General features: G+C 40.2%; 1 protein-coding gene and 1 long non-coding RNA gene across 4 annotated transcripts in view; one reads left to right on the top strand and one right to left on the bottom strand.

The window, feature by feature from the left end:
* Positions 1-440: 440 nt before the first annotated feature.
* On the bottom strand, positions 441-7,495 carry LOC136011640 (uncharacterized). Its single transcript, XR_010611440.1, has 2 exons — positions 7,289-7,495; positions 441-1,112 (listed from the first exon to the last, which is right to left on the bottom strand). It is a non-coding gene; the product is annotated as an uncharacterized LOC136011640 (long non-coding RNA).
* Positions 7,496-7,513: 18 nt separating this feature from the next.
* Positions 7,514-18,349, top strand: part of BMAL2 (basic helix-loop-helix ARNT like 2) — a 38,857-nt gene continuing 28,021 nt past the window's right edge. For 2 of the 3 annotated variants that reach the window (XM_065673661.1, XM_065673652.1), the window contains exons 1-3: positions 7,514-7,757; positions 16,014-16,161; positions 17,451-17,486. In XM_065673661.1, coding sequence (XP_065529733.1) covers positions 7,520-7,757; positions 16,014-16,161; positions 17,451-17,486 — 422 coding nt within the window. In that variant the 5' untranslated portion in view covers positions 7,514-7,519. The remainder of the gene's footprint in view (positions 7,758-16,013; positions 16,162-17,450; positions 17,487-18,349) is intronic. The other variant, XM_065673667.1, reaches the window with a different exon arrangement.

Genomic DNA, 18,349 nt, shown 5'->3' with positions numbered 1-18,349 from the left:
GGGCATTAAGGGGCTGTTTTGTGTATCTCATCCTGAATTCTGTGGACAGTGAAAACCCCAGTGGTGGTACTCTCTCAATCATCAGAAAGTAGAGATCACAGAAATTGCTCATCTTGTACCAAGAGCAGTCATGTGAAGTTACTTCTACAATCGTTATAGCTTTTCACAAGAGACCTTCTTCCCTGTAGGCCATAATTTATTGAATAAAGGCCTCCATGGGCAGTTGGAGGCCTGATTCACTGTAGAAACAATTCTGTCCTATTGTTCCCTCTTTCTTGCTGAGTTTAGAGCAGCAGCAGCAGATGCAGGTGTGAAACAGTCATGTAAAAATATTAGAGAGCTGAGCAGCTGAAAGCAAAGTGGAGCTCACAGTTGCTGACTGGCCTTTCTGGAGGCCCTTCCACTTGAGAATTGCTGTTCTCAGTAACTGTAAAATCCTGTTAAGATTGTATCAAATTTTATTCAATGGGATTGCACATTTCTTTCAATAACCACATCATATCTCAGAGCTACGTATCATAAGGATAAGCAGGCTTAGTTCTTTATCTCCTTGCATTACCAGATTTAGTATTCCTCAAAAATACAGCACTTTAATGGCAATATAAAGGCTATGCCTTCAGCATGTGCGGAAATGTTTCTTGTTTTTAAATCAACCACTCTTAACTACTACATAGTGTTTATAAAACATGCTGTATAAAACCTACTGTATTTCATTTCTTCATTCTTTTACAAAGTGTATCTTGCATATAAGCAAAACAGTTGTGCTCTAGACAATAAAAGATCTTTCCTGAGGCTCTTCCTATGGAAAGAGAAGGCAGGTGTATTCAAAACAGTCTCTCTTGCTGTTGGGAGTGATGACAGTAGTGGTTTCCAGCACTGGCCAGACAAGTTTATATCTGCAGTTCACTAAGGTCTTAACCTTTAAGGTAATTTTATTTATCATACATGAAAATTTTAAGTATTACAGAGGTTGTAAAATGCCTATTCCATAGCTGAATTTCAAAGATGAAAGCAGGTTTTAAATGTGGGTACCAGTGGACTGTAGCAGGTCAGCCAAGCTGGGTTCAGGCTCTGCCGCACAGAATGCCATTCTGCCATAAAGAAGCTGCCACCTGAAAGAAACCAGGTACATGAGCTGTTAGGATAGTTGAAGGGCAAGTTAGTGTGTGTATATATATATATATAAAATACACTGAATTTCTTCTCTGTCAATAGTAATGGCAGTGGGATTTGTACACTTCTTCACACAGGAGCACTTCTACGGTTGGTGTGAGGGGAAATGAATCTTCACACTTGCAGAGTTTATCTCACTGCCTCCTACTCCTCCCACCACTTCTTTCTCCAGGTTACATGATAGTGTGGAGGCTACTGTTGTCTGGGGAAATGGGGCATGTAGACTTGAACCTCCTCAGGCTGAGCAGGGAAATTAACCTAGGTTTCTCATTTCCTAATCAAGTCAGAGCTCTGCTAGAAGCAGTTTGTTTCTGATTTGAACTGACCCTTGATGCCACGTCTTGTTTCTGTAGCAGCTGCTTTAATCCGTTTCTAGTGAGTCACCATCTGCTGCTGCTTCTCTCTCCTCTAGGAATACATGCTCCCTATACGTGCTGTCCCCATGCAGTCCACCTTCAATTGGTAGCAGTCCCTTCCTCCCAGGGGTCTCTGCCCATCCTCCCTGCTCCAAAGATAAAATCTTTGCCCTTGACTCTTACATTTCCTACCCACGAAACTAGATGATGTTAAGAGGGCAGCTCATCAGCTGAGTACGTGCTGTGACCTTGAAGCTGTTGTGTAAAAGCATAACCACAATCCCTGCTCCACATTTTGAATCAGAGATGGCAGGTACAGATAGCAAGTGTTACATACGCACTAAGCCTATGTAACAACTTGTTTCCTTCCAGGGACCTATGCAGAATCTGCCTGTTGGTGTGGATGTCCAGGCTGAAATCGTAGAATCACAGAAGGTTTCGGACTGGAAGAGACCTTAAAGCCCATTCAGTTCTAACCCCCTTGCAACGGGCAGGAACACCTTCCACTAGAGCAGGTTGCTTCAAGCACCATCCAACCTGGCCTTGAACACTGCCAGGGATGGGGCAGCCACAGCTTTTCTAGGCACCCTGTGCCAGCACCTCACCACCCTCACAGGGAAGAACTTCCTCCTAAGATCTAATCTAAATCTACCTAAATCTAAATCTACCTAAATCTTCCTAATGTCTAATCTAAATCCAATATGAAGGTAATGGAGCTCCAACAGGAAGCAGATGCCAAGACAATCCCCCTGGCCGTGCCTGTGCACATGGGGCCATCCACAAAACTCGAAATGGGAGCACTGATGTGAAGATATGTCTCTCTAGCATCAGGACTTCTTCAAAAACTGCAACAGTCTCCTGCTCTTGGACACTTTATTTCTCTACAAAGTCTACTTCTGACTTCAATGTATCTATTTAATAATAATGAAGAATCAGATAAGAATTCGAGTGACTTTTTGATCATGACAGAGCAAATCATTGTTAAACCAGTCATGCATCTCAAGATTTTTAATCCAGCAGGCTGCCTTCAAGGTCTTGTCCAGCTCCCACTAATGCCAGCCGAAGATCCCTATCTAAAGTCCAAAGAAACCAGTGAACAAGGATGGTCTCAAAAGCAAGCTGTTTGCTGATGCTGCTTCCGCATCCTTTACAAATAAGACAAGGAGATTTTACTACCTATGCAATTCAGTCAGTCAAAAGGCAGTACGTGAAGAGGATGCCTTGTGGTGACAAATTTGCATGGTACCTCTGCTATTAAAGAAGAAAATATTACCTTTTTTTTTTATAAATGCCTCAAGGAAATTTTGCAAAGTGTGCAAATTATTTTAATGCCTTTTTCTGAAAGAGCATAGTACATAACTGAGCCCCAGTATGGATTTTGCACATTCTAGGAAGCAGAGGAATCAGCATGACTTCTTGAAGTTCTCAGGTAGTGAACTATGAATGCGATGCATTCAGTGGGCACAGTTCTGCTGAGTGACATTAGACATACTTATGGGCCTGCTCTGTGCCACAGTTGTTTGGTTTACCTCCCCAGTTAAAACTGCCTCAACTCAGTGGCACAGACCGACTGCATGTGGTTTACATGTCTGTATCTTCACATTGCTCCTGTACCAGCTGTTTAACATGAGGCTGCCAACACCTGAAAATATGACAAGTCTGCTTTAACCAAGGAGAAGGCTTTCAGACAGTCATGTAAGGTACTGTCAGGACCTTTGCAGGCAAGGTGGGTGAGACAACTACAGCTTGGAGGTTCACAGATTAATTGCATGCAAGCCCAAGACAAGATGTTTTGTCCTTGGAGATGCCCTGCCCTCACAGCTGGTTTTGTTCTCCTTTAGTCGCAGCAGAAAAGGGACTGTGTGGGATCTTGCTGAGCCTAGAGAGGTAGGACTCAGCTTAGAGGCGGCCATTTGTACACGATGGGCACAATTCCATTGCTTTTCATTTCAACAGTCGCCTTAAGCAGCTTTATTTATCCTTGTGTAGAGCTCTGTCACAGCAATACTGTTTTTCAGACACATCAGACGTTAGGCTCTTGTCATACATTCAGAAAATATCAGTTTTGGCCAGGAATGAAAAGGCTATTTAAAAACTGAGTACTATTTTGTTTTTAAGTCAAAAGTGGCACCATCAAATTGAGAGACTTTTAGGCAAGAAATTTACTTGCAAGTGAATTACTTTGTGGGACAAACCTCACCAGCCAGGACTCCAAAATAAAGTAGGCACTTTGGAAAATGCTAATCTTTTTGACTTCTTTTAACTTGGTTAGGAAACCTCAAAGTAAATTGACCGGGGTGGGGGGCGGTATTGTATTCATTCTTCTACCTACCTATCTGGTTCAGATGTCCTCTATAAAAACACACTTGATTCAGGACACAGGCATTGTTCTTTACCTTACTTTGAGCCATGTAATACCATGGTTGGGGGGAAACCACAAACACTTGTGTTCTGGAAGAGAAGTCTGTGAAAAATCTGTGGTTTTATTTACAGGCATGCTGAGTAACTTTGGTCTACTGCTACAAAGTTTCAATAGAAAAAAGTTGGTTAGCTCACCCTAAGCAGTCACCCAAGTATGTTTTTAAAGTGAAGCAATACAGGTCACTCTAATTACACAGAGTGGCTCTCAGTGCTCCCTCAGAGGAGGAGATTGCTTTTGTCCAGTCACTTTCAGCTTATGAAATAGGTCTCTTAAGTGTGGTATGCATGGAGCTAGCCTGGCCCCAGCAAATACACAAAGCAATCTGCATCCTCTTCAAGATGGTATCTCAGGGAAATGCTGACTGCACGCTCTTCATGTCCTGTGTAACAGCTAAGACATGCTATGCTTTGGATGTCATTAATCATTTACTGAAAAGAAAAAGGAGTAATAATACAGAGACCTTTCTTTAACTGCCTAGTCTCAGGCTATTATTTAATTGTTCTGAGGTTTGATTGTTATTTTTACCCCTTTAGCTAGTTGTTGTATAAGTTGTTTGGAAAAAAGAGGCTTACATAAAGCATTCTGTTCTGTATTTTATAGCTAAAGGCTCCTCAAGAGAAAGCGCTCACCTAAAAATGGGGCAAAAATATCAAGTGTGGCCTACTGAAAGTCAGTGCCTTACATAAACTGGGATCCTACTCTGCCAAGACTCAAGGCTAAGTATGTGTTATAAAGACCAGTTACTGTCATATACGAGATGTATGAGATGTTCCATAGAGACCAGTCATCACCTTTGCATAATAAACAAGTATAATAAATGAAGTCTAGAATCTCTGTTAATGATTTGGAGCACATCATGTTTACAAGAACTCCCTAAGTGCCAAGAAGGTGTGACACTGACCATGAGATCACATGAGAAATGCACAGAAGCAACATGACAGGCAGAAATACTGCTAAGAGATTGCTCTGATTTTCTGACCTAGACATATCATGAAGTGCCAAAAATTTCTGCATTGAATTACAAGTACTTCTATTGCTGCACTAAAAAAATAATCAATAAAATATGAATAAGGTACATTAGCTCTGTTTCTAGTATGTCAGTTAAAAAGAAGAGGCATTTTAAATGTCCTCATTGAATGTCCTCATATGGAGGGCTTTTGTATTTAATAGCTGTTAAGCTATAAGTTTGTTCAAGCGGTTTTCAGAAACTATTAAAATCTTTACCTCATTGAGCTTTGCAACAATGGCCATCTTCAACTTGCTGTGGTTACTGAGTCTCTCAAACATGTTTTAGTCGATGTGGCTCTTCTGAAATCTCCCTCACATTTGGGTGTCCACTGGTGATGCACAGATGGAGGAGGGAACGCCTAGCTTTAAAACTGGGGCAAAAAGAGTATTTTGGCAGGGCCAAATATGACGTTTAAGCCTCCTAGGAACAAACTGTTGGAAATATTTTCCAGTATCAGTTGTAGTATATGAATAAAACAAATGTGCATTAATGATAATGATTTTCTCAAAGACGGCAACCCTAGCTCCTGGCTTTTAGCTCATCCTACTGCTTTTTATTTCACTTAAGGCAGAAGTGAATTTGTAATAGCTTTTTGTAATAGCTTTTGTCCAATACAAATTCTGTAAGGCCAGCTGAACCCAGCCTAGTGGAATATGTGTATCAATCACTGCAATAGTAACTGTGTGATCACAGAAGTTAAAATTCTGAGATGAAAAGCTGAGTTTGGAAGGGCACCTTGCAAAGCACCTTACGAAAAAAGTGGGCATTGAGACTGTCACAGTACATTTGTTCAGCAACATCCCCAGCTGGAACCCACAATTCCCTGCCCAGGTAAGCATACTCCATTAGAGCTGCTTACCCATTCGGCACTTCCACATGCCATGTGTAATCCTCATGCATAATGATGGGCAAGATATTGAGCTGCCCACTTCCACATAGACAGGGTGCTTCCAAGTCAAACGTAAACTGTGTTGGAAGCTTCACAGAGTATAAAAGATTGCACAAATGGAGTTCAGGGCTGCATATGTCTGCAGCTCACGTAAATTTTAACACCGTAGATATTAAAGAATGTTAAAATACTTACACCTACCTTTGTAATTTCCAAAGGACTACTAATAACAGATGCTCTGAAAGCCCACTAAACAGTACACCTGCAGAAGTAGCTTCCTTTACACACATCGCCAGTAATCTAGATCCAGGCTTACTGGTAAGTGATACCAGTTGCACTGTACATGTAAAATCCATTCATACCTGAGTTCACCAGCTAGAAGCAGGCACTGTGCACCCATGAAGATGGCACAGGCAGGGATGTGCGGGTCCAGGCAATAGCCTGTTCTACCACACCTACGACTGGAATTGAGCAAGCACAGTCTGTATCAAACATCAACAAGCAGGGCAGGACAATAAGAGAGGTTCTGTCAAACGAAACAGGCGTTGCTGAAGTCCTGATGCCCACACCATGTTATAGAGGTTTCATTTCAGGCCAGCTCTAGGGGTATCTGCTGGAGTGAATGTCCATTCAGAGCAGGAGCATGTTATGCTCTTGAAAGTGCTTCTTCAGGTCTTTGCTCAAAACGATACACTCTGCACACACCACGACTATTCCAAGATGTGAACCCAGGCGCAGTGAGGGTGATGTGCGGATTCACTTCGAAAGTGTACTCCTGGCATTAGCAAAAAATATAGCTACAGCCTGCACATCTAGTGTAATCCAGGTCTACTAACACAATTTAATATACAAGTTAACCCTATTTTTGTGTTTTTTTACTGATAGGTGTGTCTGTTCTTTGTCCTGCTCTGACCACACACTGGACCAGGCGACCCACGGAGGCCTTTCATAATCAAAATTATTCCATGATCCCAGCTCTTCCTCAGACAAGGCGTCCTCCATACAGTACTCTGAAAACTATCAGGTACACAGGTACAAAGCAATTTTGGTATTTTCATCGAATCACAGGATGGTTTGGGTTGGAAGGGACCTTAAAGCTCACCCAGTTCCAAGCCCCTGCCATGGGCAGGGACACCTTCCACTAGACCAAGTTGCTCCAAGCCCCGTCCAACCTGGCCTTGAACACTGCCAGGGATGGGGCAAGCCACGGCTTCTCCGGGCAACCTGTTCAGTGCCTCACCACCCTCATAATACAGAGCTTCTTCCTCAAATCTACTCTAAATCCAGTGTCTTCTAGTTTAAAGCCATTCCTCCTTGTTCTATCACTACGTGCTCTTAGAAGTCCCTCTCCAGATTTCTTGTAGGCCTTCTTCATGTACTGAAAGGCTGCTGTGAGGTTTTTTCCCCAGACAGCAAAGGCCAAAGCGGCCCACACCTACCCTGGCTCTGCAATCCATACAGCAGGAGGGAGCGGGGCCACCTCCACCATACATTCAGCACGCCTGGTGCGGTGCGGTGCGGTGCGGTGCGGTGCGGTGCGGTGCGGCCTGTCCCGCTGCCGCAACCCCCCCGCGGGCCCCGGCGCTCACGCCGCCTCTCCCCCAGCCCCTCTCCTCAAGGAACGGCAGGATGCCGCCCACTCGCGGCCCAGCTCACCGGGAAGGCACGAAATGTCGCGAGAAGATGGCGGTGCTGCTGAGGCGGCGCCGAGGCGGGGGGAGGCTGGCGGGGCGCCGGTGAGCCCTCCCCCGGGCCGGCGGGACCGGCTGGTGCTGCTCACCTCAGCTCACCTCCTGCATGCCACCGGGGCCGGGGGCGCTGTGGAGCGGTGGCACGGACCGCTCGCCATGGCTGAGGCAGGAGCGGGAAGCGCCGAGGGGGCCGAGGAGGAGCAGCGGGGCCCTGAAGGTGGGGTGGGGGGGCGGCGGTCGCTGGGTGGCCTCTGCCCCGCTGTGTGTGGGGCGGCCGTGGGCGCGTACGGTATGCGGTGGGGTGTGCCTGCCTGTCTCTCTGCCTTCGTGATGTGGCACAAGCGAGCCCTCCGTGGCTGGGGGTGCCCGGGGGTGCAGGACAGGGGGGTAGAGCTGTGCTGTGGGGGCACGTCTGTCTAGCCAGGTTCCCAGTACCGCTCTGTGGTGGTGAGGAGTTGTGGTGGGTTTTGTTTTAATTCACGCTGTTGCCTGCACGCCGGCTGGCTCAAAGTGTAACCTGGGCGCTGCAAACTCCTTTCTCCCGGTGAAGTTCAGTAGAGGTACCAAGGGTGGGTGTTAGCAGGCGTTATGTTGTGCACTCATGGAATTCCCGAGTATAATGTTCACTCTGTGCTTCTGTTGTTACAGGTGTGTCACCACACTGTGTGGTGTGGACTGAAAATGTCATGGCTTTTGTAACTTGGTGTGTAGTTTGCTGTTTCTGATGTGCATTTGCCCGGCTTATGTGTTCTTAGTGCACTAGGTAACATAATGTAGTAATTTAGGTAACATGGTTTTGACTCTGTGTGTGTGTGTGTGTGCATGCCCACGCTTGTATGGTGACCAGGGTTTGATGTTTCTTCCTTGTTCATAATCATAAGTTTCTGCTACTAAAGCAAGGCTACTTGTAAACCACCGACAGCTGTTCGTGCTCCTCCTGCTTTGAAACGAATATGTTGCTTCCCCGAGGAGAAATAAGTGTTTTGGCCGGGGTTTTGAGAAACAAGTGAGCAAACCTCTCCCAAGTCATCATTGCTGTTGTGTTCATTAGCACCACTTCTTACAGGTTTTTAATAGTTGTTTCCTAAACGTCTGTTGGGTTATATGTGTTTTAATGTCTATGGGTATCCTGGTTGTTTAGAATGATTGGCATTATTCTGCCTCTGCTGCTTGATTGTGTAAATAACTGGTATGATTTTGTAGCAAGTAATTTAGTGTTTGAAAACAAAGTGGGGGTTTTGATAGCATTTTTGCAATCTGTTAAATTGTGCTTAGAATAAGGATTTATTGTTTCCGTATCATGCACATACTGTGAGGAAAGGAAATAATCAAAATAAGGAAAACTCCAAATATGCAGTCATTTCTATTTACAAATTTGTTTAGGAAAGCAACAAACCATAGGCTTTCATGTTTGATTGTGAAAGAAACCCTCCTCCCTGGTTTCTCTTGTTACCCATGCTTATACCTGTTCTAACGGATTTTGAAGAGACAGGTTTTGTTGGTTGTTTTTTTTTTCTGGTTTTGTTTTAAGACAGAAGTATCTTAATTTCTGTGGAATAGGTGCACGATAGGGTTAGCTGCTTAAACGGGGTTTTTTCACTTGAGTGTACACATTATTGTTGGTATACTTGCACATTATACAAAGCAAACTGTAAACTGGACAGTTCACATCAACAAAGAATCAAATTCATTGTAAGAAGAAATAATCTGGTGGGTGATTGTGAGAAGTGGATTGTTGTTCTGAACTCCAGAGCCAGCTAAACCCGTGGAAATTCTGCAGCTGACTTGACGAGAATCAGCATTTTGCAATAATATGAATCAAAAAGTTATAAGAAAACAGCTACCCTCCATTCATGTATCTGTGTATGATTAGAGAGAGGTGGGGTGGTTGGGTTTTTTTCCAGTAATGAGCTAGGATATATGAGACTCTTGATTTCTGTCAGTGACCTGGTTTGAGCCTGAAAGTGACTGGGAAAGCAGGGTAGTCTTTCAAGGGCTTGTGTAAGATCTTTTCATTAGCTGGTTACAGTCATCTTTTTAATACAGTAATAGGTTTGGCCAAATACTTGGTGTTTGAAATCTATTAAGTAAATGTGTTGTTTAATTGGTAGGTGTTTAATTGCTTGTGATTCTTGACTATTCTGAGTGGTAAAAATAAGTAAAAAATGGATGTGGAAAGTTGCCCATGTTAATGTTTGATGTAAATGTCTATAATTTGGGATATTGTAATTTTTCCTTTCATCATTTTGTGATATTAAAAACAAATCCAATGTTCTTAAATTAACCTGTAAGAGTTTATTCTCTGTACGGAATTATAAGATGGCTTCATTATTGAAATCTCTGTATCTTGCTCCTGCATTATGCATGCTTATAAAATGGGGGGGGGAGGAACCCCAAATGTTTTAGGCGGTACGTTCCTACTGTTTTCAGAACTCCAATGAAAATTGTTGCCCGTACTTTCAGTAAGAGATACTGTGGGCTATGATATGGATGCCACTTGCTATAACTAGTCTGAAGATGCTTTTCATGGCCTATTTTAAAGTTCTAAAATCAATCTGTTTAACACAACTCTCATCCCTGTTTAGAAAATGTGGTTCTTTGTTTTATAGGTGCTCAGATCTGCAGTACCTGTAAACAGATGCGTATCACAGCATGTGTAACTTCCTTCCTCATACGGTCCTGTATGTGTGTAGCATAAGTATAGTTTTCCCATTCTCTGATGAAAATCTGAAGTAAGAATTCATTAAAGTAATTTTAGGAAAAAAAAAAAACAAACAACCCTCCATATTAAAATAAAGCCATTTATTTTACATGACATACAATTATTTGAAACTATTTGTCTCGCAAGCTATCCTCTGCCTGTGCTGAATGTATAGATAGATAACTCTGTAATTGCCTAGGTAATCAGAGACATCTTATGCCTTAAAAGCCCCCACATATCAATTTGACAAAACGTAAGAATCCAACTTGGCATCTCAAGTAGTACCTTAGTTTAGAAAATGTAGGTTGCTTCTTTGCCTAGATTTGAGTGCATACACATATATCTCTGCTTCTTTGTATGACTGTGTGCTCCCAAGGATTTTAGACTGAGATGCTGAAATCAAGTAAGTACTCAGAGGCTGTGTGCGCATCAGCATTTTGGTTCAGAGCAATAGCATTGGTTTGAACTGAATCCCATCCTCTCCACTTCCTGCTCATGGATTTGGTCTGAACAGCAATTTTGGTATAAATGAACTGGACTCCTTTCAGAAGAAACTAGACTAGAATCTTTGTAGCAAGGTTAGGGCCACTCCAGGCACATACCAAGCATAAGGGACTGAACCAGTGATTTGTTCTCAGACAGCTTTCAAACACATGCATTGTAAGGATTTTTGGCCCAGTGAACCAGACTAAATGTGATTTAGTGTAAGCTCCCTGAACTACTTACAAATTAGAAACAGGGGCTTGTGAACCAGCTGCTTCTCTCTGCTGACCTGTTGCTGTTATGCTATTGTATTTACTCCTGTAGACGTAGCTGATGAGCTTGGGTGAGTAGATTGCAATTTTAGTAACTCATCTAGTGACACTGAAGAGCCCTTACGTGCTGCTTTAACTACAGTCACTTCTAACATAGTTTTGACTTCTTTAAACTTCTCAAAGCTTGAATTTGTAACTAAAGTTTTTTGTGCATGCCAGGAATATAGATTTAGAAAATGCACATTTAATAGTCTGTGGCATATGTGGTCTTAAACATTTCAATTCAAAGCAGCTTCTTTCTTCTACTTCCCTTCTGCGAGAAAGTGTTTCAAAATAGGAAGCTGGATTAAAAGAGCCTTCTTATTCTTAGAAAGGTTGTGCCAGTGTTACCACATTGTTCACTCAAGTAGCTGCAGAGCTGTGACATTTCTCCAAGTCTGGTGTGTACTTTTTTCAGACTATGAAGAGTGCCACCCATAAGTTTTATAAATGCACTTATTCATTGACATTTTATTTCAAACATACTTTACTGTAAGATCCTGATAGATGGTTTTAGATGTTCTTTTTATAAACTGGCTAAATGGGGCTGACTGACAGCCTTTTTATTAAATTCATTAATACTTACATGGGTTGTATTTTTCTGCTGGTTTTTTTTTTTTTTTTTGAGTGCATATCTTTTATGATTTCCTTTTGATGAGTCTAAAAAGTCTAAAGTAGTATTTTAGGAAAGCCTATGAGGAGTAAACTAGCCAGAAAAGTTAACCTTTCATAGCAGGGTGAGTGGGTCATGAGGTTGTACAGCATAATTTAGGCAATCATTTTAAATACGGTCTTGGGCTTAAACTGGTTACATGTGACACAAACAGGTGCTGTCTGTGGCTGGTATATTTTAAGAATTGCATGATAGTTCAATAGCCACCTTAGGTGGAATTTGTCTCATTTATCTTTAGATGTCCACAGAGTAGAAATCCAAGTCTGAGCTAGTTACTTTGGTCTTTGTATAATTACTGAACACTCTTGGACTGCATATCATCTAACCAACTGTAGGAATCTATTTTGGATTGAGATGAATCACCCTAGAAATGTTGTATTTCATCTAGCCAACTGTAGGAATCTATTTTAGGTAGAGATGAATCACCGTAGAAATGTGTTCTTCCCTCCAAGAGGGACTAGAATGCCTCTTTCAGATGTGGACATCTTTATTTGTTCAGATGAATCTCACCTTTTATGGCTGGTAGAGTTTGGCCATAAGCCTTTTCTAATAGCTTGTGTTTGTTTAGGAACTGAAAACCTCAGAGCTGTTAGTGGAGAAAACAGCTCAGGAATGTGGCATGCGTTTAGAAAATATTATTGTCAGTAATTGGAAAAACGTAGAGTCTCCAAACCTTGTTTCTTAATGCATTGCATGTGACTTAATGCTGAACATAGGAATACAGTTGATTTTGTATGTCTTTACTTCATATCCCACACCTGAACAGTAGTTTCGTGCAGCTCATTTGCAGTTGTTCACTTGCTCGCCAATACCTTTGGGGACTGTGGGTTTGTTGTTGTGTTTTTTCTGGTAGAAAAACACAAGGGGGATGTGTTCGGTAGGGTATGGTCTTGTATTTGGATGATAACTGTATATGTTGATAACCATTCCTTAAATACTTTGTTTGCCCAATTATGAAATACAATAAAGAGTTGAAATACTAGGGTTTTGTTTCTGGTACACTTACTGGAGATGAGCTGTTTTTCATATGGTGCATTTATAATGTTTGGTTGGTCTTTGCTTTTTTTCAGAGTTCTGTCCTGATGTGCATATTATGCTTTTAAAATTTTAATTTTTAATATAGATAAGCATATATGCTTTGTACTGAGAGCCAAACATCATAAATAGACTTATGTATTTGAAGAACTATTCACTTACCATTACAATTCTAATCTTATTATTACAATTCAGATAATTGCAATTCAGTGCTAGGGCATTAGCAAAACTTTGAAAGGAACAGTTTGGGTTTTTTTGTTGTCATTTCTCAGTTGGAATTTGATTTGATTTGCAAACCAGACTAGTGTAACTAATAGCCTTTGGAGTGGCAAAACAAAATACCTCTAGTTGAATTAAACTATTTCTGATTGTTTAAAAATTTACTGATTTTGGTTTTCCAGGAAAATAAACTTGTAATAATGAATAGTTTCCTGGATGATATTTTTCAAGAAGCAAGAGTGCTATGAAATTAGAAAACATTTAGTTTTGCATCGTATGTTCTTAGGGGTATTTGGTTTTGATGTTAATGGTATGAAAATGTTGACAGAAATTGATACTATAAGAAAGTCAGCTGGGAGCACAAATGCAAGGTAAGTATCCATCTTTTTCCCATTGTAGGGGCACACACTGGTTATTGGGGTGAATCCAAGCCCATTCTTTTTGCGAACCCAAAGATTTTTAAGTCCTTTATCCAGCTCTCCCAAAGTGATATAACCAGAGAAGTAAGTAAATCTTTCGTTATAGACTGCACGAGGTTAAGACCCTCTATAGGGAGAGGGTAAACATCTTGAAATCACCTAGTATCATAATGATAGCTATTATAAAGCCCTAAGATATTATTTTAAAGAGCTCTTACTGACTTCTTGAAGCTGACTTAGCTTTATGCACTGTTTCTGTCTGCTTCTTATTCAATGAGTAGTAGGTATTAAAAAGATTTACTCTTGTTTGTTAAATTCCAAATAAATACTCTTCTAACTGTGTTTGATAGTTCTGAAGCTTTACATTTATTTCTGTACTTGTTTGGGGTTTATATTGAGAATCTGAAAGAATGTATGTAAAGAATATATGCTACCTACTGTACATGTCAGGGATCAATACAGATTCTTAACCTCGTATTTTGTCTAAGAACAACTGGCTATCTTACCAGCATTTAGTTTGATGGCATTTAACATGGCATCTAGTTTGTCACAGTGACAGGATTCAATTTATCACGTAAACGTTTTAGCGCAGAAGTTCGTAACAGATCACCATTGCTGATAATCTAAATGTTTTTGTATTTTAGTTAAAGAGAATTATTAGGAAATGTGGAGAGGTGCAATATTCAGAATTTGTTGCTTGGGTGTGAGTTAAAAAACAGTGAGTATTTTGATAATATGAAGGCTAAGTTGGAAAAGCTCTAAATGGTGCCTTTCATGTTGTGTCTTTAAAGGGAAGTGGTTTAGAAAGCAGGCTGGCCATCTGTGTGCGAAGGAGTATTTAGGTCAGTGGGTCTGTTCTGTCCTGCTTTGTTCCAGGACTGAAGGATCTGTTGTGCTGAGGGCATTCTTGTCTTTGATACATGTAGGTTTCTGTTCAGTAAGTACTCCTTCACGAATATTCATGAAGTATGATTATACTTTGGTAACTTAATCTGGTAGTTATAGGCTGCTATGAACTAAGTGAATTAAAACTACTCTTTATAAATACAGAGTTCCTTTGGGATTTTTTTTTTTTTTTGGGGGGGGGGTAGGGTGGTGTTTGTTTTGTAATTGCATAGATTTACAGTATAAATATAAATATATATAAATATAAATTGAGACTATTACCAAGTGCTGATTAATCATTAAAATATTTCAAGCATCTGCCATTTGTGCCCTTGTAGTATTTGTGGTGTAGTATGTTTGTAATATCACCAACTTGAATATGTTATGTATTTGAAGTAACCAAACTTTCTTTTTGTTGCAGATGACCAAAGGCTGTTACTTGTCAAGTAGTTATTGATTCTTTGAGCTTCCACCTCTCTTTATGAAACTTCCCGCGTGACTTAATGAGTTAAAGAGCTTTCTAAAATAAAACAGGGGCTAACTCTATATAGTCTGGCTTGGTAGAGAGAGGATTAGTGGAAGACCAGGCAAGCTGTTCAAGTATTAGCCTATTTTCGTGTAACTCTCCAGAGTTATATTCCAGCTGAAAATGAGAACCTAGAAAATATTTCCAGTGTAAGATGTGCTTACACCTAAGAGGAAGAAAACATACACTGTGTATCACTTTGTTTGTCCGTATTTACCTATACTTTACAGACAGCACAAATGCTTAAAAAAAAGGGAAAAACCTCACAATAAAATATCCAGATTTTCTTCCTGCTAGATTTTCAAAGTACTCATCTTGGGTTTTGCCTCCTGCTAAAACTGGGAGATGCTCACATCCTTAAATAACTGCTCTCAATCCCTCATCTGTCCCTTCATGGAGTTAATGCTTTATTGTTTTTAGATGTATGACATAGGATTCTTGCCTCACTAGCACATGAAGCCTAAAGGAGTGCCTGCATTTGCTGGAACAGAGTTAATTCTGATCTTTACCTAGACATAAGCTGGGTGATTCTTATAGCTTTGCAGTGATGTAGGGGAAAAGTGTAATAGTGCTTAGGTTTCTTGAGACTCTTCTCCTTTCTCAGTAGGTCACTAACATTATTTTTGCTTGTGACTTCTGTACCTCCTAGAAACAAAATGGTTCTCCTTGGCAGGAGAATTGTGAAGGGAACTTTGAGGTAGAACTTGTCAAGCTTTCAAGACTCTTCTTTTACTTGACTGATACTGTATGTAATTACAGATTTTGTCAGAAACATTGTTATGGCAAGCTTTCATTTTTCAGATATCCAGCTTGTTTAAAAACCACAGTTCACTCTCTAAATTTAATTTACTTTTAGTTGCAGTATTTTGATCTGCTAATGCCACATCTTGTGATTTTGCAGCAGGATGTTTGAGGTACTGGGGAATTTTAAGTGTAGTCTGCCAAGATGCCACGAGGAGGAGAATAGGTGTATTTTATATTGCATTGGTGTATTGATTGTGTTGATAAGATCATTACAGGACTGTGGGAAGACAATGTACTTTTTTCTGTACTTAGGTGGTGCCAAGTGCAGCCTTTATGTGTTTTTTTTTTTGTCAGAGGCATAGAAGCCACTCATGGCCTGTTGGGGGTTTTTTTCCCAAATGAAAATCCATGCATACATGGTAATACAGCTCTAACTGGACATTGAGTTTGTTTTTTTTTTTTTTTCCTCATTCACAGATAATTTCTCAATAGATGGAAACTCATGCATTGCTTCTGGAGTCTCCAGCCTCATGAATCCAGTAACTAAGCCTGCTACCACCACTTCTTTCAATGCTTCTGTGGCTGAGATTCCAAGGAAGCGCAAAGGAAGTGATTCTGATAACCAGTAAGTAAATTGATTCTGCATGTGTCTCAGCATGAACTTGAGACATTCATCTGTTACTTATGCAACATGTTGAATCCTCTTTCCTTTGTTTATTACCATTATTTTTTTGCAATTTCTTCCAAACACATTCTCTGACTTCTCTGATTTATTAAAAATAGCAAAAATAATCCCTAAATCTAAGGGATACATGTAGGATTCTGTAATGCAATTTCCTGGCTTCAAGTGTCCGGGTAGTGTCTCTCTAATGCTGAAATTTCAATCCCAACTATTTTTTTCTTTCCTTTTTTTTTTTTTTTTTTACCTTCTTTGCCTGCTAGTAAAGGCAAGTTCTCTTTGCAGCAAATCGGTACTAAGTTGCTGAAGTCTCACCCTAGAATATTACCTTAAAGTGTGAAACACAATTACTAGTTAAGCTCTTTGATGTAGAACCGCAGAATCTGAACTGTTTCTTCAGTGACCAGGGCAGCATTTTACTTAAATGCCCAAACAGACCTGTGACCTAAAAAGGAGAACGGTCTTACAGTAGTGCTCAGTCTTTTTTTAGGTGGGTCATACTTGACTAGTGAGATGATACTTTCTGCTGCTTTTTCTTGTTTTAACTGCAGAATAGACGACAGTTAACCAAATAAGCATTTACATAGAAAAATAACTTTTAAAAGTGATCCAATCAAAGCTATGTTAATCAGCCAGAAGTAAGGGACACAAGTCAGTCTGTAGGTCTAATACACTACAAATATCTTGAAACTTGTGCGTAAAATCTACATTTAAAAAGGGGGAAAGTAGGAAATCTACATGTATTTGTGATTTTTAAAGCAACTCTTTTTAATCACTGCTTCTTTTATATACAGTCCATTGATCTACAGAATGTAGCCATACTGTGAATGTTGATATGTATCAGTTGTCGACTTGGAGATTCAAATGTATCTTGTAGATCACTGAAAACTCCAGAAATATATTAGTTTCTGAAAAAAACCCCTGTCGCCATTCTTGGGTTTTATTTACCTGTTCAGTGAAAGTGCTGGCTCATCAATAATGTTTCCTTGAAGTCTGGATATCTTTCTGATTTCATGAAACTTCTGTCATAACAAATTCAAGTTGAAATACTAATTGAAAAAGCATTATTTTGTCAGAACTAGTGATTAGTTTCTAAAAATGAATGTTCTTGCTGAAAATAACTGATCAAGTGGAATCCACTAAAATTTTTCTGTGACTTTTTTCATTGGGTACATCAAGTCTTAGTTTTGTGCTTCAGACTGCGTTTTGCTTAACATAATTACCTGTTTCTGCAGAGATACAGTTGAAGTTGATGGTGATCTTCAGAAAAGGTATGTTTTATAAATTATTCCATTTCTGGGTTTAGTGTGAAAAACATGTCCTGTTTTGCTAGATGAGCTATGTGGAATTATTATTATATTAATGAATGCTTTGTTTAAGAGCAAGTCTTCATACAGCACAAGGTGATAAACATACAGCTAATTAACAGGATGCATAGGTCCATGCAATGTTAAGGTTTTCTAATATTTTTTCTAAGAAGACATTCTGAATTGCTTATAACTTTACCAGACTTGTTAGCATTGAAGTTAAGGCTTACCTTACCTCAATGGGAATGAACGAAAAGCAACACCTAAATAAGAAGACTAGGGAGGTGGAGGGAAGATCTTGTACTCCTCTAGGATTGATGCATGTAAACGCTTTTCTTGTTTTAACCTTGTCACATGCTTTTTAAAATAGAACTACCACAACTATGTTAAATAGTGCTATGATGTTACAAGGTGAAAAACCAGAGTTAAGTTTGGTGGTGCAGCCTAAGTAAACCCTTTGTGTATATATGTTATAGGATAGTTATTAATTACATGATTGCTTTGTTGTGATTTCTTTTTCTGTACCTGGATACCTTACTTAGAAAATGTATTGGTTTATATGTGGCTGTACAGTGTTCTTTTTTATGAAACAGAATAAAATATTTCAGTTGGAAAGGGGCATACAGTGATCATATAGTCCAACTGCCTGACCACTTCAGGGCTGATCAGAAGTTAAAGTATGTTGTTAAAGGCATTGCCAAATGCCTCTTGAACACCAACAGGCTGCTGGCATCCACCGGCTCTCTCAGAAGCCTATTCTAGTGTTTGACCACCCTAGGTAAAGGAATGCTCCTTAATGTCCAGTCTAAATCTCCTCTGGCACATCT

The sequence above is a fragment of the Lathamus discolor genome, chromosome 1 (assembly GCF_037157495.1).
Source record: "Lathamus discolor isolate bLatDis1 chromosome 1, bLatDis1.hap1, whole genome shotgun sequence".
NCBI classification, from domain to species: domain Eukaryota; kingdom Metazoa; phylum Chordata; class Aves; order Psittaciformes; family Psittacidae; genus Lathamus; species Lathamus discolor.
Note: the sequence above shows the minus strand (reverse complement) of the source record. Positions and strands in the feature narration are given on the sequence as shown.